Genomic DNA, 16,266 nt, shown 5'->3' on the forward strand with positions numbered 1-16,266 from the left:
TGACTCGTGGTAAGGGGAAAGATTCCTTGGAAGACTTCTCACAACCTTTTCTCCCCGATTTCTACTTAGTTTAGCATCTGGCTAGCCCTTTACATGTGAAGAAGTCAGGAATTCTAGAATCCAAATATTGTAAAGTTACATTGTATTAAATTTTCCTGTGCATCCATGATTAATTTATGACTGATTCATAACCTGCTGGATCTTGGTATTTGCCTGGTGTACTATTTCTTTCTTTGGCTTATATGTGAAGAGGCAGTAATGTAGGCTAGTAGTTAAAGGAGGTAGCTAGGAGTCAGAACTGGCAAGTTCTGGGTTATCAGTTCTTCATGTGATCTTGAGCAGATTACTTAACCTTCCTGTATCTCAGTTTACCCATCTGTACCAATAATATTTGCCAGTCTTACAGGGATGAGGCTTAATTCATTAATGTTTATAACCTGCTCTGAGGTCCGTGGATACTACAGATCTTTGAATGCTGTAGAAATGCCAAATATTATTGTACTGCACCTATCACTTTCCTCCATTTAATACAGGAAATACTTGCATGATCAGTTAAGGCTGTAGATTAGTAGCTGGACTCCTGTCTCTCTCCTTCTCCTTGCTTTGCTATGCAAACTCTTCCTAATTTTGTTTGTGGTTCTCTTTTCCAGCTCTGTTTTTTGATGTTTTGGACTCCGAATGCATCAGAGAAGATTTTAGTTGACATAATTGGAGTCGATTTTGCCTTTGCAGAACTGTGTGTCATTCCTTTGCGCATCTTCTCCTTTTTCCCAGTTCCAGGTAAAAATACAGACCAGTTGACACTAGGGCTGAATGTAGCTCCAAGGTATAAATGTCAGTAGACAGAAACAAATTTAGCATACATACATTTATTAAATGGACTCAGTGGGAAAACTAAAAGCTGACATATATCTGTTCTAGGTGCCTGAGAATGTGCACTGTGTGTTTTTGCCCAACTGTAATTAACTGTGTGTTTGTACAACATCTTGGACAACTACACAATATCAACACACCTTGATACTGAACAGGGCCTACAAGTCCTACTGCTATGCAACCAATAAAACGGAATGCTCTCCTTCATATTATATGGATGTTTATTATACTACTAGCCAAAATATTTCCCTCAAATATTAAAATGCTGATGTAAATATTATAACCTACATGTGTTACTGCTACATTGTATAGAGTCTTAGATATTCTTTGTATGGATCAATATATATCTAAGAACACAGCTCTGTAAGGATTATAGTCTCCAAATGTGAAGTTCTGTTTCAGGAAGTCTGTTCCCCACTTGACACATCTAGGTACCCTTTCTTCCTGACCTTAAAAGGGGTTATGCATTTTTAATGAGGAGAATGCACCTACCATATTGAAGAGGTGTTTAAGATGTATTTGTATTATTGTCACACACACTTTTTTTTTTTTTTGTTTTTTATTTTAATGGAGTCAAATTATCTTCTTGCGAAATGTTTTTGGCAGGCCAGTTTCACACCGAGGGAAGTTTGCTGTACCTCAGACTGCTTTTTGCACAATTAAAAGCACTAAAACAATTCTGGACTTCCAGTCTAGTTTGCAGTTAAGGCAGTTTCACTGTAGGCAAAGCAACTGTAAACAAGGCCATGGTGTTTGTATTTTTTTATGCTAAACTCTAAATAAATAGTATTTATAATAATACCTCACTCTTCACTAGCGCTTTTCACCAGTAGCTTGAAAAGCACTTTACGAAGGAGGTCTGTATCATTATTAACATGAAAAAATTCTCTCTTCCTTCATTTTCTGCTGCATATTTTGATTGTTCTTTCTTCCTTTTTTCTGACAGTCACAGTTAGAGCACACTTGACTGGCTGGCTCATGACACTGAAGAAGACATTTGTACTGGCACCCAGCTCAGTGTTGCGCATCATCGTCCTCATCACTAGTCTCATTGTGCTGCCTTACTTAGGGTAAGTTACTCCACTCACCACAGATCTAATGGAGTCACTCTCCTTTCACTTAATAGCTGCTCTTATTTAACTCTTTGTGTCTCCACCAAAGGCAGAGACTAAAATAAAACCAAAATAGTTTCAAAATCCTGTAAATGATCGCTTCCAAAGTTCCAGCCACCTCCTGTCTCTATCTAGGCATGTAACTATTAGCCCTTGTTGAAAATTCTACAGCTGTTAAGAGAGATGAAACCAATACCCACGGGATGCTATGAAAACTTATCAGAATTACACAGAAATTACTTACTTTTCTGAAAAATCTATGCAATAGGTATATAGGGAATGGTATCTTTTTTCTGTAGACTTCTTCTTTTTAAAAAAAAAACTGTTATTGTCTACAACAGAGCTATCATTCTCAATTAAATTCTATATTTAGCTTGTCTTGGGGCAGAATTTGATTCACAATGGGTCTCCTCTTGTTTTCAGGCAATAACAGATTATAGTAAAAAATGAAACTATTTAGGAAGCAAATGTTACTGTAATATATCAGTTATTCTCTCTACCAGTGCCTGGATTTTTTCCCCCAGAAAATATTAAATACCTGCCCCATTATGCCTTGTGTAGAAATTGTTCATTAAAATACATTGGTTCAATATTTTACTGAAAGTCTAATTTTCTATTTTTTTTTTTTTTAAATCCTACCTTTTCTTTTTTGTTATTCTCAGGGTCCATGGAGCCACCCTAGGAGTAGGATCACTTCTAGCTGGTTTTGTAGGAGAATCTACCATGGTTGCAATAGCAGCTTGCTACGTCTGTCGGAAACAGGTAGGAAACTGGTTGTGTAGAATCCAGTGACCAGGACAAACATGGATAACTACTTCTGTAAGGTGACAAGTTGTGTAGAAAACACAATTTTTGAGTAAAGGCCATGTGGAAGGTGGGCAAAAAAGTGCTGGCTTTATTTTTATCCTGAATAAAATATTCACTTAACTGGATGGAGATGGGTTTTCTCCTCCACCGACACAAACACACACACACACACACACATTCAAAGTACAGGCTTGAATTTGCAAAAGTTTTAAGTAAGTGAGAAACTTTACTCATGTGGAGAATTCATGCATCTCTCAGTGGCCTCAGTCCTACATATCCTTATGCTTAACTTAACTCACATGACTAGTTCCATTGATTTCAGTGAGGACTCGCATGAAAAAAGTTATGCATAGGTAGGAGGAGTGTTTGCAGGATCAGGGCCAATGGGATTCCCCATGTGAGTATGGTTTCTCACATGCATAAGCGTGTCTGCAGGATTGAACCCTTACAGATACGTTTTCAGGGTATGCACAAGGTATTTGATACATAACTCCAGTTAGAAGTAGTACAGCATCAATCATCTAATTAGCTAAACACAATTGTGATGGGAGAGTGTAGAGAAAAGAATCCTTGCTGCTTTTTTCTTTTTTTTTAATTTAGAATTTTCCATTACAGGCAAAAAATCAAAAAGCCCTCCACGTTTTTACCACTTTTGCTTTTATCAACAATTATGAAATCAGAACCTACCTAAAAGCTTTTGAACTACAAGCTCATTGATAGAAGTTAAGAACAGGTTGAGGCACATCAGCAGAGCAGAGAAATTCACACTTCCTTAGCCCATGCTGTACTCTACACGTGCGTAAATAGAGAACTTTGTCTCTCTGTTGTAGTTAATCTTTTCCTTGCTCACTAAAAATAGTAAGAAAAATCTTCTATCCCAAGCTATTCTTGGCGTGTAGTTTCACAACAAATTTCTGTTTACACTAATATTTGTATGATGTGCATGGTATAACTGTCACATCTCCTCCAGTATTTTTGACCTCCACAATTTTCAGATGAAGTACTTTATTTTTGTAGTATAATGAAGTGGTAACAACTGGATGATCACATTTGCCTGACAGGTATAACTATTACAAGTCCAATGAATCTGAAATGATCTCTTCACCGGCCAATGTGGTAATGGCACAACCAACTGACTTTTGCGTGTCAGTTTATTTTCAGCTAAAAGATTAAATATAGATAAAATGTTTGAAAGCCACAAACCAGTTTTCTGTGTACACCGCCCTCGTAATCTTGCTCTATTAATATGCCTGATTCAGCTGAATCAGTGATATCAGTGGGTTTTGGAGGGGAGTTTTACAACTGTTTTCAATAAGGACTGGGCAGCCTGCTGAGAAACAGATAATAAGGAACAGATGCTTCAACTTGTTTTGTATTGGGGCTGAGGGCATCTTAGGTTTTACTCATCCAAAACATCCTGCATGAATCATATGACTGTCTTGAAAAGACAAGTATCAGAGGGGTAGCCGTGTTAGTCTGTATCCACAAAAACAACAAGGAGTCCGGTAGCACCTTAAAGACTAACAGATTTATTTGGGCATAAGCTTTTGTGGGTAAAAAACCCACTTCTTCAGATGCAACAGACAGACATTAAGCCACATGTGCTCAACAACAGAATGTTGGGAACACAAGTGGCCTGCCTCATACTGACAGTGGCTTCTCCTATCAGTAGTGAGCAGAGAGCTTGGGTCAACAGATAAACACTCTACAAGGGAATTGGCCTTTGCTTTTGTCACTTTCTCATAGACAATACTAACTAAGTGTTCCTAACTAGGACACAGGAATTCTAGGTTCTGTTCCCAGCTGTGCCATTGATTTTGTGAGCTTGGGCCAAGTGACTTAACTTCCTAGTGCCTTAGTTTTCCTCTATGTAAATATATGTGTGGTGGAGCCTTGGTCAAATGCCCCTTCCCCCTCTTCCCGAAAAGGAATATCACCTTCTGTCTTTGAGAGGAATGTTACTGTACTAGTGAACGTCACTATTTTTACCTCTAGTGCTCCTGACTTGTGACATTTTGGAATTTAGAACCCCACCTTTCACTTTCTGTACGTAGTGTTTTCCCTCCAGTTACCCTGAAGCACTTGACTCACGACACCCCTCTGAGACAGAGGCAACAATAATACCTGTGTTTCAGAGGACAAAATGGACCCCCTGGGGATGTTAAAGGAAGTTTTTAAATTAACATGACAAATCAGTAGCATACCACGAGTGGAAGCCAGGAATGTTGCATTCTAAATATTAGACCACATTCCTTCTGATAAGGCCTGCCATTTGTAGGAGTGAGCTGATGCACAATGAACAATATAGATGGTCATGTGCTTATGAATACAACCTCTTTTCGACTTAGAAAAAGAAGCGGAACGAAAATGAGACTGCTACGGAAGGCGAAGACTCAGTAATGACTGACATGCCACAGATAGAAGAAATGACAGACATCGTAGAAATGAGAGAAGAGAATGAATAATAAACAGGACGTGATTGTTCTCTACAGGGACACATAGAATGACACTTCAGCATCTTTTCTTCTCTCATCCTTTTTTTTTTTTATTTTTGTAATAAAGAGGCCTTGATTTAAAAGGCTTCAGATAAATTCTCTAGCATACTGAGTATGCTCACACTAATGAGGGACCTAAAGGAAGGTCTTTGCTTTTGCTTGTTTTTGTTTTCTCGCTCCATGCAAACACAAAAGATATGGCTGCATCACACAAAAGGGCATTTTCCTCAATATGCATCCGTCTTCTTTGGGCAATCTGCATTTGTCAACCAAAGCCCTGCTGTGTGTCTCTGTGCCCTTGACTCTGCTGCCGTCCTTTCTTCCCTCTTTCTTTTTTTTTCCTTTTTGTTGTTGAGAATTTTAAAAAAACAACCTTTGAAAATGCAGCTTTATTTTACTCGCTTGACAATGATTTTGCTATCTAAACAAATGTACCACGGTGGGCCATTATGTTTGTTTTCACTCGTCATTTGGTGTTATGCTGTATATTGTTACAAAACAAGGTAGGAAGGCATGAGCCCCAGTGAGCAAATGGTACATAAAAATAATAAAAGGGATGCGAGAAATACAGGACAAGAATGCTATTTAGCCTTTATTAAGAAGTTATCTGGGATGCAAGATTTTTCCAAAATTTTACACATTTAAGAAAGAAGTTTTATAGAACATTGGTGCCAAGTCCTACACATAGTTTCCTTGTGACCAGTTTCCGTTCTCCTTTCCTGAAGAGGGTGCAGCAGTTGGTAGAGTGGTGCAGTTGCATCTAAGGGTATGTTTACACTGCAATAAAACACCCAGGGTTGGTCTGTGTTAGGGCTCCTGGGGTTCGGACTGTGGGGCTATAAAATTTCAGTGTAGATGTTGGGGCTGGGGCCCAGACTCTGGAACCCAAGCTGGAATGTCTAGATTGCAATTTTGTAGCCCCTCAGCCCAACCCCTGCAAGCCCAGTCACCTGACACAGCCAGTTGTGGGTGATTTATTGCAATGTAGACATACCCAAGATTCTTTTCTAAGGGAAGAAAAGAAGAAGAAAAGCTTTACCAAAGTTCTGGTCCACTGGTCTGACATAAGTTCTATGTATAATTAGTTTTTACACTACAGTTTGCTATACAATTATTTCTACAATCTGTGTTCAAAAACACACATATAACTTAAAGTACACCATGGCATAGTCCTTTAATACATATAGCCCTATTAAATATATAGGGATATTGCTTTAACCTGTTTCCCTATAAAAGTAAATCAAAATCAGTATGGGAGAAGTTTGAGTGCCTGCCAGGACGCTGAAGTCCTATGTTAGGGATCCAATTCTACAATTCTTGCTCACACTGAGTAGCCCTTGTGAGAATCGTTCCACGGGAATGGGAACTGCTCACCACATGAGTAAGTGTTGTACAGTGTGAACAAGATAGGCACTGTTAGGTTTAAGTGGGGCTTAAATAGCACAGAGGGCCTTCACATGAGTGATGTGTATTACAATGAATTTCATCCTATATGATGCATCCTTAAATTATGAATTTTAAATCTTATTTAGTAAAGTATATTTTTGTAAGTTTTAGAAGTGAATTATTATTTAATTATGGACAAATTCAGTTTCTAGATTACTTACCAGGTAGTCCTTACACTTCAAAGAACTGATCAACTCTAAAAACTTATTTTAAACGTTCTATCAATATGTGTATATATACATACATGTGTATAAATATATATATTGTATATTGTGTAATTTATTTTAGGCTACAGTACACTTCCTATTTTTCCAAGTTCCTTAAAAATGTCTCTGATACAATACAATGTTTGCTCATGTATTGGTTATACCAGTAGTGAAACGTATTGTATCAGTGACCATTGCATCTTATTTCCAAAGTTTGTACTGTTTGTTATATATACAATTGTATTAAGATAAAAAATGAAATTTTGAATGAGTTGCAAAAATCAGTCCATTGCTATTGAAAACAGTGCCACAGGATGGGTGAAATGAAATCCATATGGTTTCAGTGCTATCCGGAGGTTTTTCCCACTATTCCTTACAGTAGAAGAAATAAACTCGGACAAATCAACTTTGTGCAGGATGAATACTGTGCACGCACAAAAATTCATGAGTACAGACTCACACAGCCATGTGTATATACCCTGTATATAGATTGATGTAGACCATAGTGACCAGTTCAAGGTCTTCTCTATTGCCATAATTTTGCTTTCTCTAGTACAGCTGTGTTCAAATTCTCAACATGCAGTTTTTCTGGCAAAAGCAGAGCTAAGCTCAGAAAATATTTTATTGTAATGTTTCTTCTGGTACATAACTAGAAATTTAAGCAGCAGTGTTTTTGAATATTTGTGAGCGTTAAATATTTATGTTGTTTAAAATTCTACAAAAACAAGAAAGTAAAAATTAAAAAAAAATCTAATATTTAAATGCTGAAGCTTTCTGTTTAGCTAGAAGTTTTAGCATATGGCAAATGCCAAATTCTTGGTGATACAATTGGAAGTGTTAAGCTAGTGTAGCAACTAAGATGAAATTTCAATTTGTGGAGAATAAATGTTTAATACTCCTTGTATATTGAATCTATAAAAATAATCCGTGATCAAGGAACAGCAGGGTTTGAGCAAGATTTCAGATGTTCTCTTATAGCCCTAGCTGTGGCTAGTGGAACAGATTCTGTTTAATCCCGTTTCCAGTGTGTTGTGCATTTCCTTAAATTGCGTTGTTGCAGCGACAGACATGTTTCGACACTAGATGGTTTAAGTTAAACTTCATGAGACAATGGGATTCCTAGTCTGTACTGCAGTGAACATGTATTAGTTGTACGTGCACCTACATGAGGTTTATGAAAAACACACACTTCTGCCACACTTTTTGGCATTAATGGGTAAAATTTTCAAAAGTCCGTTAGGCACCAAAGTCTCATTGAAAGTCAGTAGTGCTTTAAATCATTTAGGCACCTTTGAAAGTTTTACCCAATACCTTTTCCTTTGTAAAAGGACTTTTCTGAATTCCCCTTGCATGGTTATCTCATTATTAGTACAGTATCACTGTGGCAAACATTAAGTTATCCCCTTGAAGGTTACACTGTAAAGAACCAGGGTACAATATTTTCATGAGTGAACCTGCAGGGGGATACTAATATTTGTTGGAAATTACTAAATTATGGAAATTATACTATTATACAAGAGGAACAAAATTGATTTGTATTCTGCAGCTCACGTGTAAGACCAAGTGTGAACATGCATTACATGACTGAAAACGAGATGAGTGCTGATGACCGATGATTTTTAGAGATGTGTGGATATTAAATATATACACAGGGTTATACTACTTTGTTTGAGCCCTTCCTTTACAGACTCTCTGATACTGAAGGAACATTTGTTACTGCCCGAAGCAGCTTTCTCAGTCTTACCGAACAATGGGCTTGATGGAGAAGGCTCTAGGTTTCCTGGCAAGTGCGGGACCGGGCACCATGTGGTTCCCAGTAAACAGCTCAGCTTCCTCTTTTCTTGCACAGATGTGCAAGGAAAGATCAGTAAGCTGTCTGCTTGATAGCTAGAGCTCCACACACAGGGTCATAGGACTGGGGGAATAACAGAGGATTATGGGTTTTCTTTTCAGCTTGAGTTCATTTATTTTGCTGTCTTATATTTTCCTTTGAGGAACAGATCTTGCTGTCTGCCTCAGTATTATTTTCTGCTTAGTCATGGCAGCATCTTACTGACACAAAAGGGGTCTAAAATAGGCAGCTGGTTGATGAAACTAGGAGTGCATAGCAAGCCATGATGCATGAAAAGAAATGGTTGTTTTTAAGGTTATTCATTAAAATCCAACATTTTGAAGGGTGGTTTCTGTTATTTAAACAGTGTAGTGAGATTGCTTTGATTTCTGCTTTGTTAGAGACTTGTGATTCAGTACTTAGAAATGTCCTGTCATTGGTGATGGGGGGGGCAATTTAAGCTGGCTAGCACTGTTGAGGCCAGAATGTACTATTGGATCATTGGCTGGCCTTGCCATTGATTTGGTCGACAAGAATCAGTCACCTATTCTCTCTGCTATCAGTAGGCTACAAAATTCTCTATTCATTTAAAGGCAGTTTGCAGAGATTTGGGAATTATAAAATGAAAGGGTCAGTTCTGTGTCCAGTTATGGGTTTTGTGACAGATTAAACACAGCTGTGGATGATCAGTGGGGTTACCAGATAGCAACTGAAAAAACAGGACAGGGGGTGAGGGGTAATAGGCATCTATATAAGAAAAAAGTCCCAAAAAATGGGACTGTCCCTTTAAAAACTGGACATCTGGTCAACCTAATTATCAGTGTTTAATTTACAGTTTAATCAGCAATGGGCAGAAACTCACAAACCCCTTTATATTATTTACATTTGTTACCAGGGTGAAGTTAGTGTGTATATATATATAAACTCCATGAACACCATAGTGTTAATATTAGATGGACTTTCAGGCAGTTTTTAAGAAGTGTTCTAAATAAGTATATTGAATGACCTTCTGCCGGAGAAACCAGTCCTGTAGACAGAGCCTGCCATGTTACTAGGCTGAAGGGGAATGAAAAATCATTCTATGGGCATCCAGTGAGAGTGAGAACTACATGAGGTGGACAGCCAATCAAAGGTTCAAAGGGGGCCCAAGCTGTTTTCTGAGGGTTGCCATTTTTGCTCTGTGAGCAGTAGAGAGGAGGGACGCTTCAGTGAAAGAAAACCTTGGCCAGGACCATTACTACTTCAGTATTCAGAGTGACTACAGAACTACTGGCTGGTCCTGGGAACTGGGGATTTTTATTGGAATTTTTGTTTTAATAGCAGGGAGAAAATATTCTTTAAAGGGGATTGATAGCATTTGGTGAGAACAGGGCTGAAGCACTGCAAAGTGCTACTCAGGCAGAATCATGCTAGTACAGCAGTTGCCATTAAAGCCTTTACAGTTTGCAAGTAAAGAGTGTTACATAATTACCCCTTTGCAAGGAGTTAGCTTTACATGGGTTAGGGAATGCCATGTTAATGTTCATTAAGGAAAAGGCAAAAAACTGTAATGATTTTAAGTGATTATTCTACTGCAATGGATCATGGGCATTTCCCACATCCCAAAATTAGCCTAGCTTCACATCTCACACTATGCTAGTGGCAGTTGTCTTTACCATTTTCCACAAATGTTACTTTGTTTTTAAAATCATGCTGTTACCACCACAACTACAGATCAATAAATAATGTCACACCTCTGCAAATCCCCATTGACAAGAGTTTCCACTACCCATCACTGTAGATGTGGTACAATACCAATATTTTAGGGTCTTACTCTTCTCCTGTCCATATGGAATAGAGGCTCATATGTGTCTTTTGGGAGCTGTGACATGATTCAGTCATACATGAAGTCATCACAACTGTGGCATAGTTATTGTCACTCACAGGGAAAACACAAATACGCTAGGTGACAACACTATTGTTCTTTCTGTCTAAACTACAACTGAACTGTAGGGAAGAGGGAGGGAATGGATGGTCAGTGATTGAATGTAGCTGTCTGATAGTTTGTGGGTGAGCCGTGTAAAAATGAGTTTGGAGCACTGAGTCCAGTTTTCTCAGTAACTAGGCGCCCATGTCACTATAACCATCATCCCAGTTGGCAGTAATTAGCACCTTCTCAGTAAAGAGGCCAGAGACTCAGTGGGCCATGCCTGACGAGTGCTCTCATTCTACAGTGGTGATCAGAGTAGAGGTATGTTGGCAGAGTAGTACAGGGTGAACTGAAGTTTTGCTGGCTGTTGTATCTCTTCTGTAGTTAAAGAATGATCTTCAGTCTCCACTGTGATCAAGCTCAACATTTCATAATCATCAAGAAATGCATGGGCAAAATGTAAAAGACACATACTAGTGCTTTCTGTATGCTGTTACAGTCTGTGAAACCCTTCAGGGAAAATACTCCTCTTTAGCAATACAAGACCTTGTCAGAGTAAGTTATTGGCTTAACTCAGTCTTTTATATTTATTAGTAGTGTCTCACCAATTTCTCTGTTTCTTGTCATCTTCAGTTTCTTCCCTTCCCTAGTTTGAAGGCTCCTGTTAAGGAAAGCCATCAAACAAAGAGAGCCTAAGCCAAGAAAGAAAATATAGTCCTTGTGGTGACTAATGTCTAGTAGTGCAATGATTAAAAGGTTTAAACTAAAAATTGATCCAGAAAAGAACTTACTTTAATGTGCTGCATTGGGAAAGAGAACAAAGAAATAAGTGCAGGGAGAGAGAGATTTGAAAAGTGAATATTAATCTTCAAAGTGTTGGGCCAGATTCATTACTTTGGTCTGACAGTGTTTTGCTGTTCTAATGATGCAAAGCAGTGCTATACCTGGTTTACCCCACAAGTTAAACTTTACATCACCAGAGTACTTTTAAAAGCACATTTCTGAAAATGTTCCCTTGTGACACAGGGCATAACAGCACACTTAGGCCTTGTCTACAGGTTTTTTGGGGGGGCGGGGAGAATAACGTAGCTGAAGTTGATGTACTTAAATCTACTCACTGCAGTGAGTCAACTGCTGACACTCCCCCGTTGACTCCGGTACTCCACCAGGGTGAGAGGTGCAGGTGGAGTCGACGGGAGAGCAGTCTGGGGTTGCTTTATTGCATTTAGACTAGACAGGATAAATTGACCCCCCGCTGGATCGATCACTGTCTGGTGGGTAGTATAGACAGACCAGGGGGCAAACCTTGTTTTCACAAGCATGCTTGTCATTTTCTTTTCCCTTTTCAATTTTCCCCTGCCACAATATAGACGCCACTACTTGTGGGAGGGTGGGGGAAATAAATCAGGTACCAAAGACAACTAAAAATATTAGGAGGCACCTTATTTTATAGTTGGAATAACAACCACTTTACCCGCAAGTCAGCAAGCACAAGAAAGAAAAGATTGGCAGTTCTTTTGGAAATACTATCACTTCAAACTAGAATGATCCTGTGGGGTGGGGGTTAGAGGTGTGTATGTGTGCGTATGAGAGAGAGATTGATACCATATCACTATCACTGAACTAAAGTGCTAATGTAATTATGGTGGAGCTTCTGAGTAAGGCTAAAGAATTGAGGGGGTTTTCCTGAGCCGTAGTGAAATGATGGAGAGGCTACCGTTGATAATTTTAATATTTTCTTAGCAGTTACTCATTTGTTCACCTCATTTGCAGGTAGATCAAAAAGGTGATCATACATATGCCTTTTTATAGGTGGCATCTGATTACATATTAGTGTAGATCAATGAGCTTTTATATATATAATTAGTCACTGTTTTTAAGTAATATAGTCAAAAGTGCACTTTGCTTAAACTCAGACTTGACCTAAGCTTGCTGCAATATATTGTATATTACTGTATTGCAAACGCACAAGATGACTAGGACCCCAGCCTCTATTTTTAAACTGGGAAGAGTAAAGAAATCATAAGAGGTGGGTGGTGTTTTATTTCCCCACGGCTACGTTAGTAAAGTTTTGATCTGTCAGTTTCCTTGTTGGTGTTTAATTTGAGATCAAATCTAGGAATTTGCAACCTAAGGTATTTCCTGCTTGGTGACTGGGGCCTGTTGATGCTCTGCCGACGACCGATGTCTGTGTGGTTTGGGCTGGTGGACTCCCCAGAATCTGTCTGCTGAAAAGGTTAGGAACTCCCCTCAAGCAGGACTTGGGGCAGGAAGTCACTGTAGAACAATGCTTAAGAGCTATAACTTTCTTCTCCCCTGCCTGCTTCAGGCCTTACCCTCCCCTTGCAGTCTGATTAGAGGTCCTCAGTGGAGGATGTAGGGAAAATCTTGCCTCTTTTAAACAGATGTCTCAGTCTAGCAATTGGGCTTGTGCCTGTCCAGCCCCTCATATTGCTCCTGTTTCTGGCAGAGCACTCAGAGGAGCACCCACAGCCCCAGTATCTAGAATCCCAACGTCGGGCTAAAATTAAACTCTAAATTCTGTGGGGTTTTTTTACAGCTTCCCAAGCTCTTATTCTTGCTGTCTCAGTCTTAGGCAGGATGTTTCTAGGAGCTCCTAAGGCATGAAGGAGATATGCTACCCTTTGAAAGTGTACAGAATATATGTGCCCATACTCCCCAGGCCAGTGCAGAAGGACCCTCTCCCTTATTGTTCCCTTTCAGGGTGTCTAATTTCACTGGGGGCACTAGACAGACAACTACAAGCTTTATGGGCCAGGAACACAAGGGCAGAAGTTGCAGCTGCCTCTTTGGCTCTGGACAAGAAAGAAGGAAGCACATTCCACCCCGTGTCCTCTCTCCATTCCTTATGCACTAGCCCCTACTTAGCCCTAACATTGAAATTTAAAAGAAGTGGGGCGGGGAGGGCCAAGACCTAAAGATGGACATGGAGGGAGAGTGTCACTCTAATTTCACAACAGGGAACAAGTATTGACAGGGTCTATCAAGATCGGTTCCACAAAAGTGCCCTGTGGAAAATGACTCACAACAAATATCAGTTTCAGTGAAGAGCTTAAGGCAGGTTTGGCCAAATTTTGTGAAGTCAAGGGCTGCTGCTGTCTAAAATAGTAATGGCGATACAACACCCCTCTGAGGCAGAGGACTCTGAGGAGAGATTCATGAGTGGTACTTGCATATTATACCACTAACATTCTTGTGTTTTAATTGTGCCTTTGAATTCGCAAAAATTGACTTTTTAGCTTAATGGCAGCTTCATCACAGTAAATATTTTAAAAACAGTAGTGGCCCCCCCAAGAATGTTACGATAAACTTCTCACTGAAGCATGATGCGGAACATGCCTGCTCACAGAAGAGGAGTAGGGACACCTGTACAGTTTCTGTGCTTGGAGCACCTTTGCAAAGCAGGGGTTTTGGCAACAGAGTGACAAAATGGGAAAAGGCAAGGCTGGCAGCTGGCCATACTTTAGGGGATGCAACACTATGAATGTGACCCAGTTCAATTCACTTAACATATCTCTAGGGAAAGAGCTCAATTTTTACAATTCTTCTGCATGATAGAAAGAAGGCTAAAGCTGACAAAACCAGGTACCACTAGAAGTCTTTCAGAGCCAGGTACTTGGCATGCCAAGTACAAAGTGGTATTTTTAGAGAATGGCCACCCGTTACTACTTAAACAAGTCAATTTTCCAAAGACTTCAAGTCAGAGCACCATTTGGAAACATGGTACAGGGATCCTAAAGTTTGAAAAAGTTACCTCATGCATCATTTGTCACATTTGTAGAAATCCAGGTGATTTCTTTTAAAACAAAAAACATTGGATTCTATAATCTGTACATATGCTGTAGCTATCAGTTTGGTTTTTTAATAAACACACACTATTTGTTTTGCTTTGACTCTGGTGGTTTACTTTAAAGAAAACCATCAAGGTAAAAATAAGTTTGTACAGCCTTTGATTATTAAATGACTGTTAAAGTCAGCATAAAGTATATATTGTATTAAAATTGAGTGCTGTTTATGTATTTAACATAGATGTATGTTTTTGCATTGTTAAAGAAATGATCTATGCTTTCCTCTTTTTTGGATTTGTGCTCCAAGATTGTCAAATAGCTTTCATACTCTAATTTTACTTCGAGTAAAGTTCAAACAATTTGCTTATCATTCCGCTTCTTTTTAAATTTCTTCATCTGTTACTTCCTCTGATGTCAGAGAATGTGCCTGTTTGGGTCAAGCAAGTAAAATATCCTCTCCGTTGGAGATGTTAACTCAGACACTTACAGTTGCTTTCCAGGTAGGTGTGATCCTGCCAGATACAAATACCTAATTTGAAGTCAATGAGCACCTAAAGCACTGCACAGGCCTCAGAAAAGCTTTCAAGATCAGTTGTGTACCCTCACAAAGCCCTGCAAAGTTACAAACGTGAAACCATATGGGACAACTTAATTATTTTGTTCACCCCAAAGATAAAACCATTTTTCCTCCTGTTAAAAAGTCAACTTATAAAAAATAGCCCACCATCCTTCTTCCCTTCCTATCAGGGCCAGCTCAATGGCTTTGAAGAGATGCTGTGGCTGTTGACCGCACCCATCTGACAAACCACCAGAAGAATTCTTCCAAAGCAGTGAAAACATACTTCAACTAGCAATGTTTTGCTAATAATTTCCAATAGCATCTCACTTGAAACTCCACAATAATTGAACTTAAGTCACCCTAAATACAAAGTCTGAACCACCCACTAAGCCAACAGGGAGGCTCAGTAGAGAGTCATCCTCTGAGTTAGATGTCAAGTCTCCAGCGAAGTATCCCACCCATGACTCAAAGCACATAAGTGAGCAGACAAGAAGTTACCATTTTTCTGCACAATACTTCTACTAAGCCTTGATGTGGAGCAGTAGAGGACAATGATTTAGAAGGTGAAAGGGCCTTATAAGGTCCTCCTTCGGAGACTGTTCACTGGAACACTCTCCTCTCAAAGAAGGCATCTGTGGGTGCCTGCAGATTCCAGGCCACACTTTGCACAGCTTTTTGCACTTCTGATGCTAACACTCTCTGTACCCAGAATGTGAGAATCACTCTTGGATGGTGGGTTTTGTTGCTTTTTAGAATAGTTTTGCCTGAAGTCCTATGGGCCTCCAATTCCAATGTTGCAATGGAGGATTATAATATTTTCTTACACATTTATGCTAAGGAACAATGCTTAAGTGCTTTAAATTGCAGAGTGTAGCTTAGGTTATTTTGGAGGCTTTTGAACTTCTACAGCACACAAAACATTTCAGGTGCATGTTCCAGGCGAGAACAAAATGAAAACAGTACTATTTCTTGAGATTTGTAAAAAGATATGTTGACTTTGGGTATAAAAGTTGGTACTGTGAGTACTACACAAGCCAGTTTCAACTGGGTGGAAAATACAAGTCCTTCTAGATTAGAGGTTCAAACAGTGCCAAGGTGAAGACAGGCAGAATCAAGTTAATCTCCATGATATCCTATTTTCTCAGGTGAAATCTTGAGTTTGACTGACCTCTGGAATCGGATTATGTGATGCTCAGAATAAGGAAGTGATTATATATTG

At 39.2% G+C, this 16,266-nt stretch overlaps 1 protein-coding gene across 2 annotated transcripts in view; it reads left to right on the top strand.

Annotated features, from left to right (window-relative positions):
• The window catches only part of ANKH (ANKH inorganic pyrophosphate transport regulator), a 148,118-nt gene extending 133,260 nt beyond the window's left edge, over positions 1–14,858 (top strand). For both annotated transcript variants that reach the window (XM_007065026.4, XM_043540244.1), the window contains exons 10-13: positions 651–780; positions 1,820–1,943; positions 2,648–2,747; positions 5,141–14,858. In XM_007065026.4, coding sequence (XP_007065088.3) covers positions 651–780; positions 1,820–1,943; positions 2,648–2,747; positions 5,141–5,257 — 471 coding nt within the window. In that variant the 3' untranslated portion in view covers positions 5,258–14,858. The remainder of the gene's footprint in view (positions 1–650; positions 781–1,819; positions 1,944–2,647; positions 2,748–5,140) is intronic.
• Positions 14,859–16,266: the final 1,408 nt, after the last annotated feature.

This window comes from Chelonia mydas, chromosome 2 (genome assembly GCF_015237465.2).
Source record: "Chelonia mydas isolate rCheMyd1 chromosome 2, rCheMyd1.pri.v2, whole genome shotgun sequence".
NCBI lineage: Eukaryota > Metazoa > Chordata > Testudines > Cheloniidae > Chelonia > Chelonia mydas.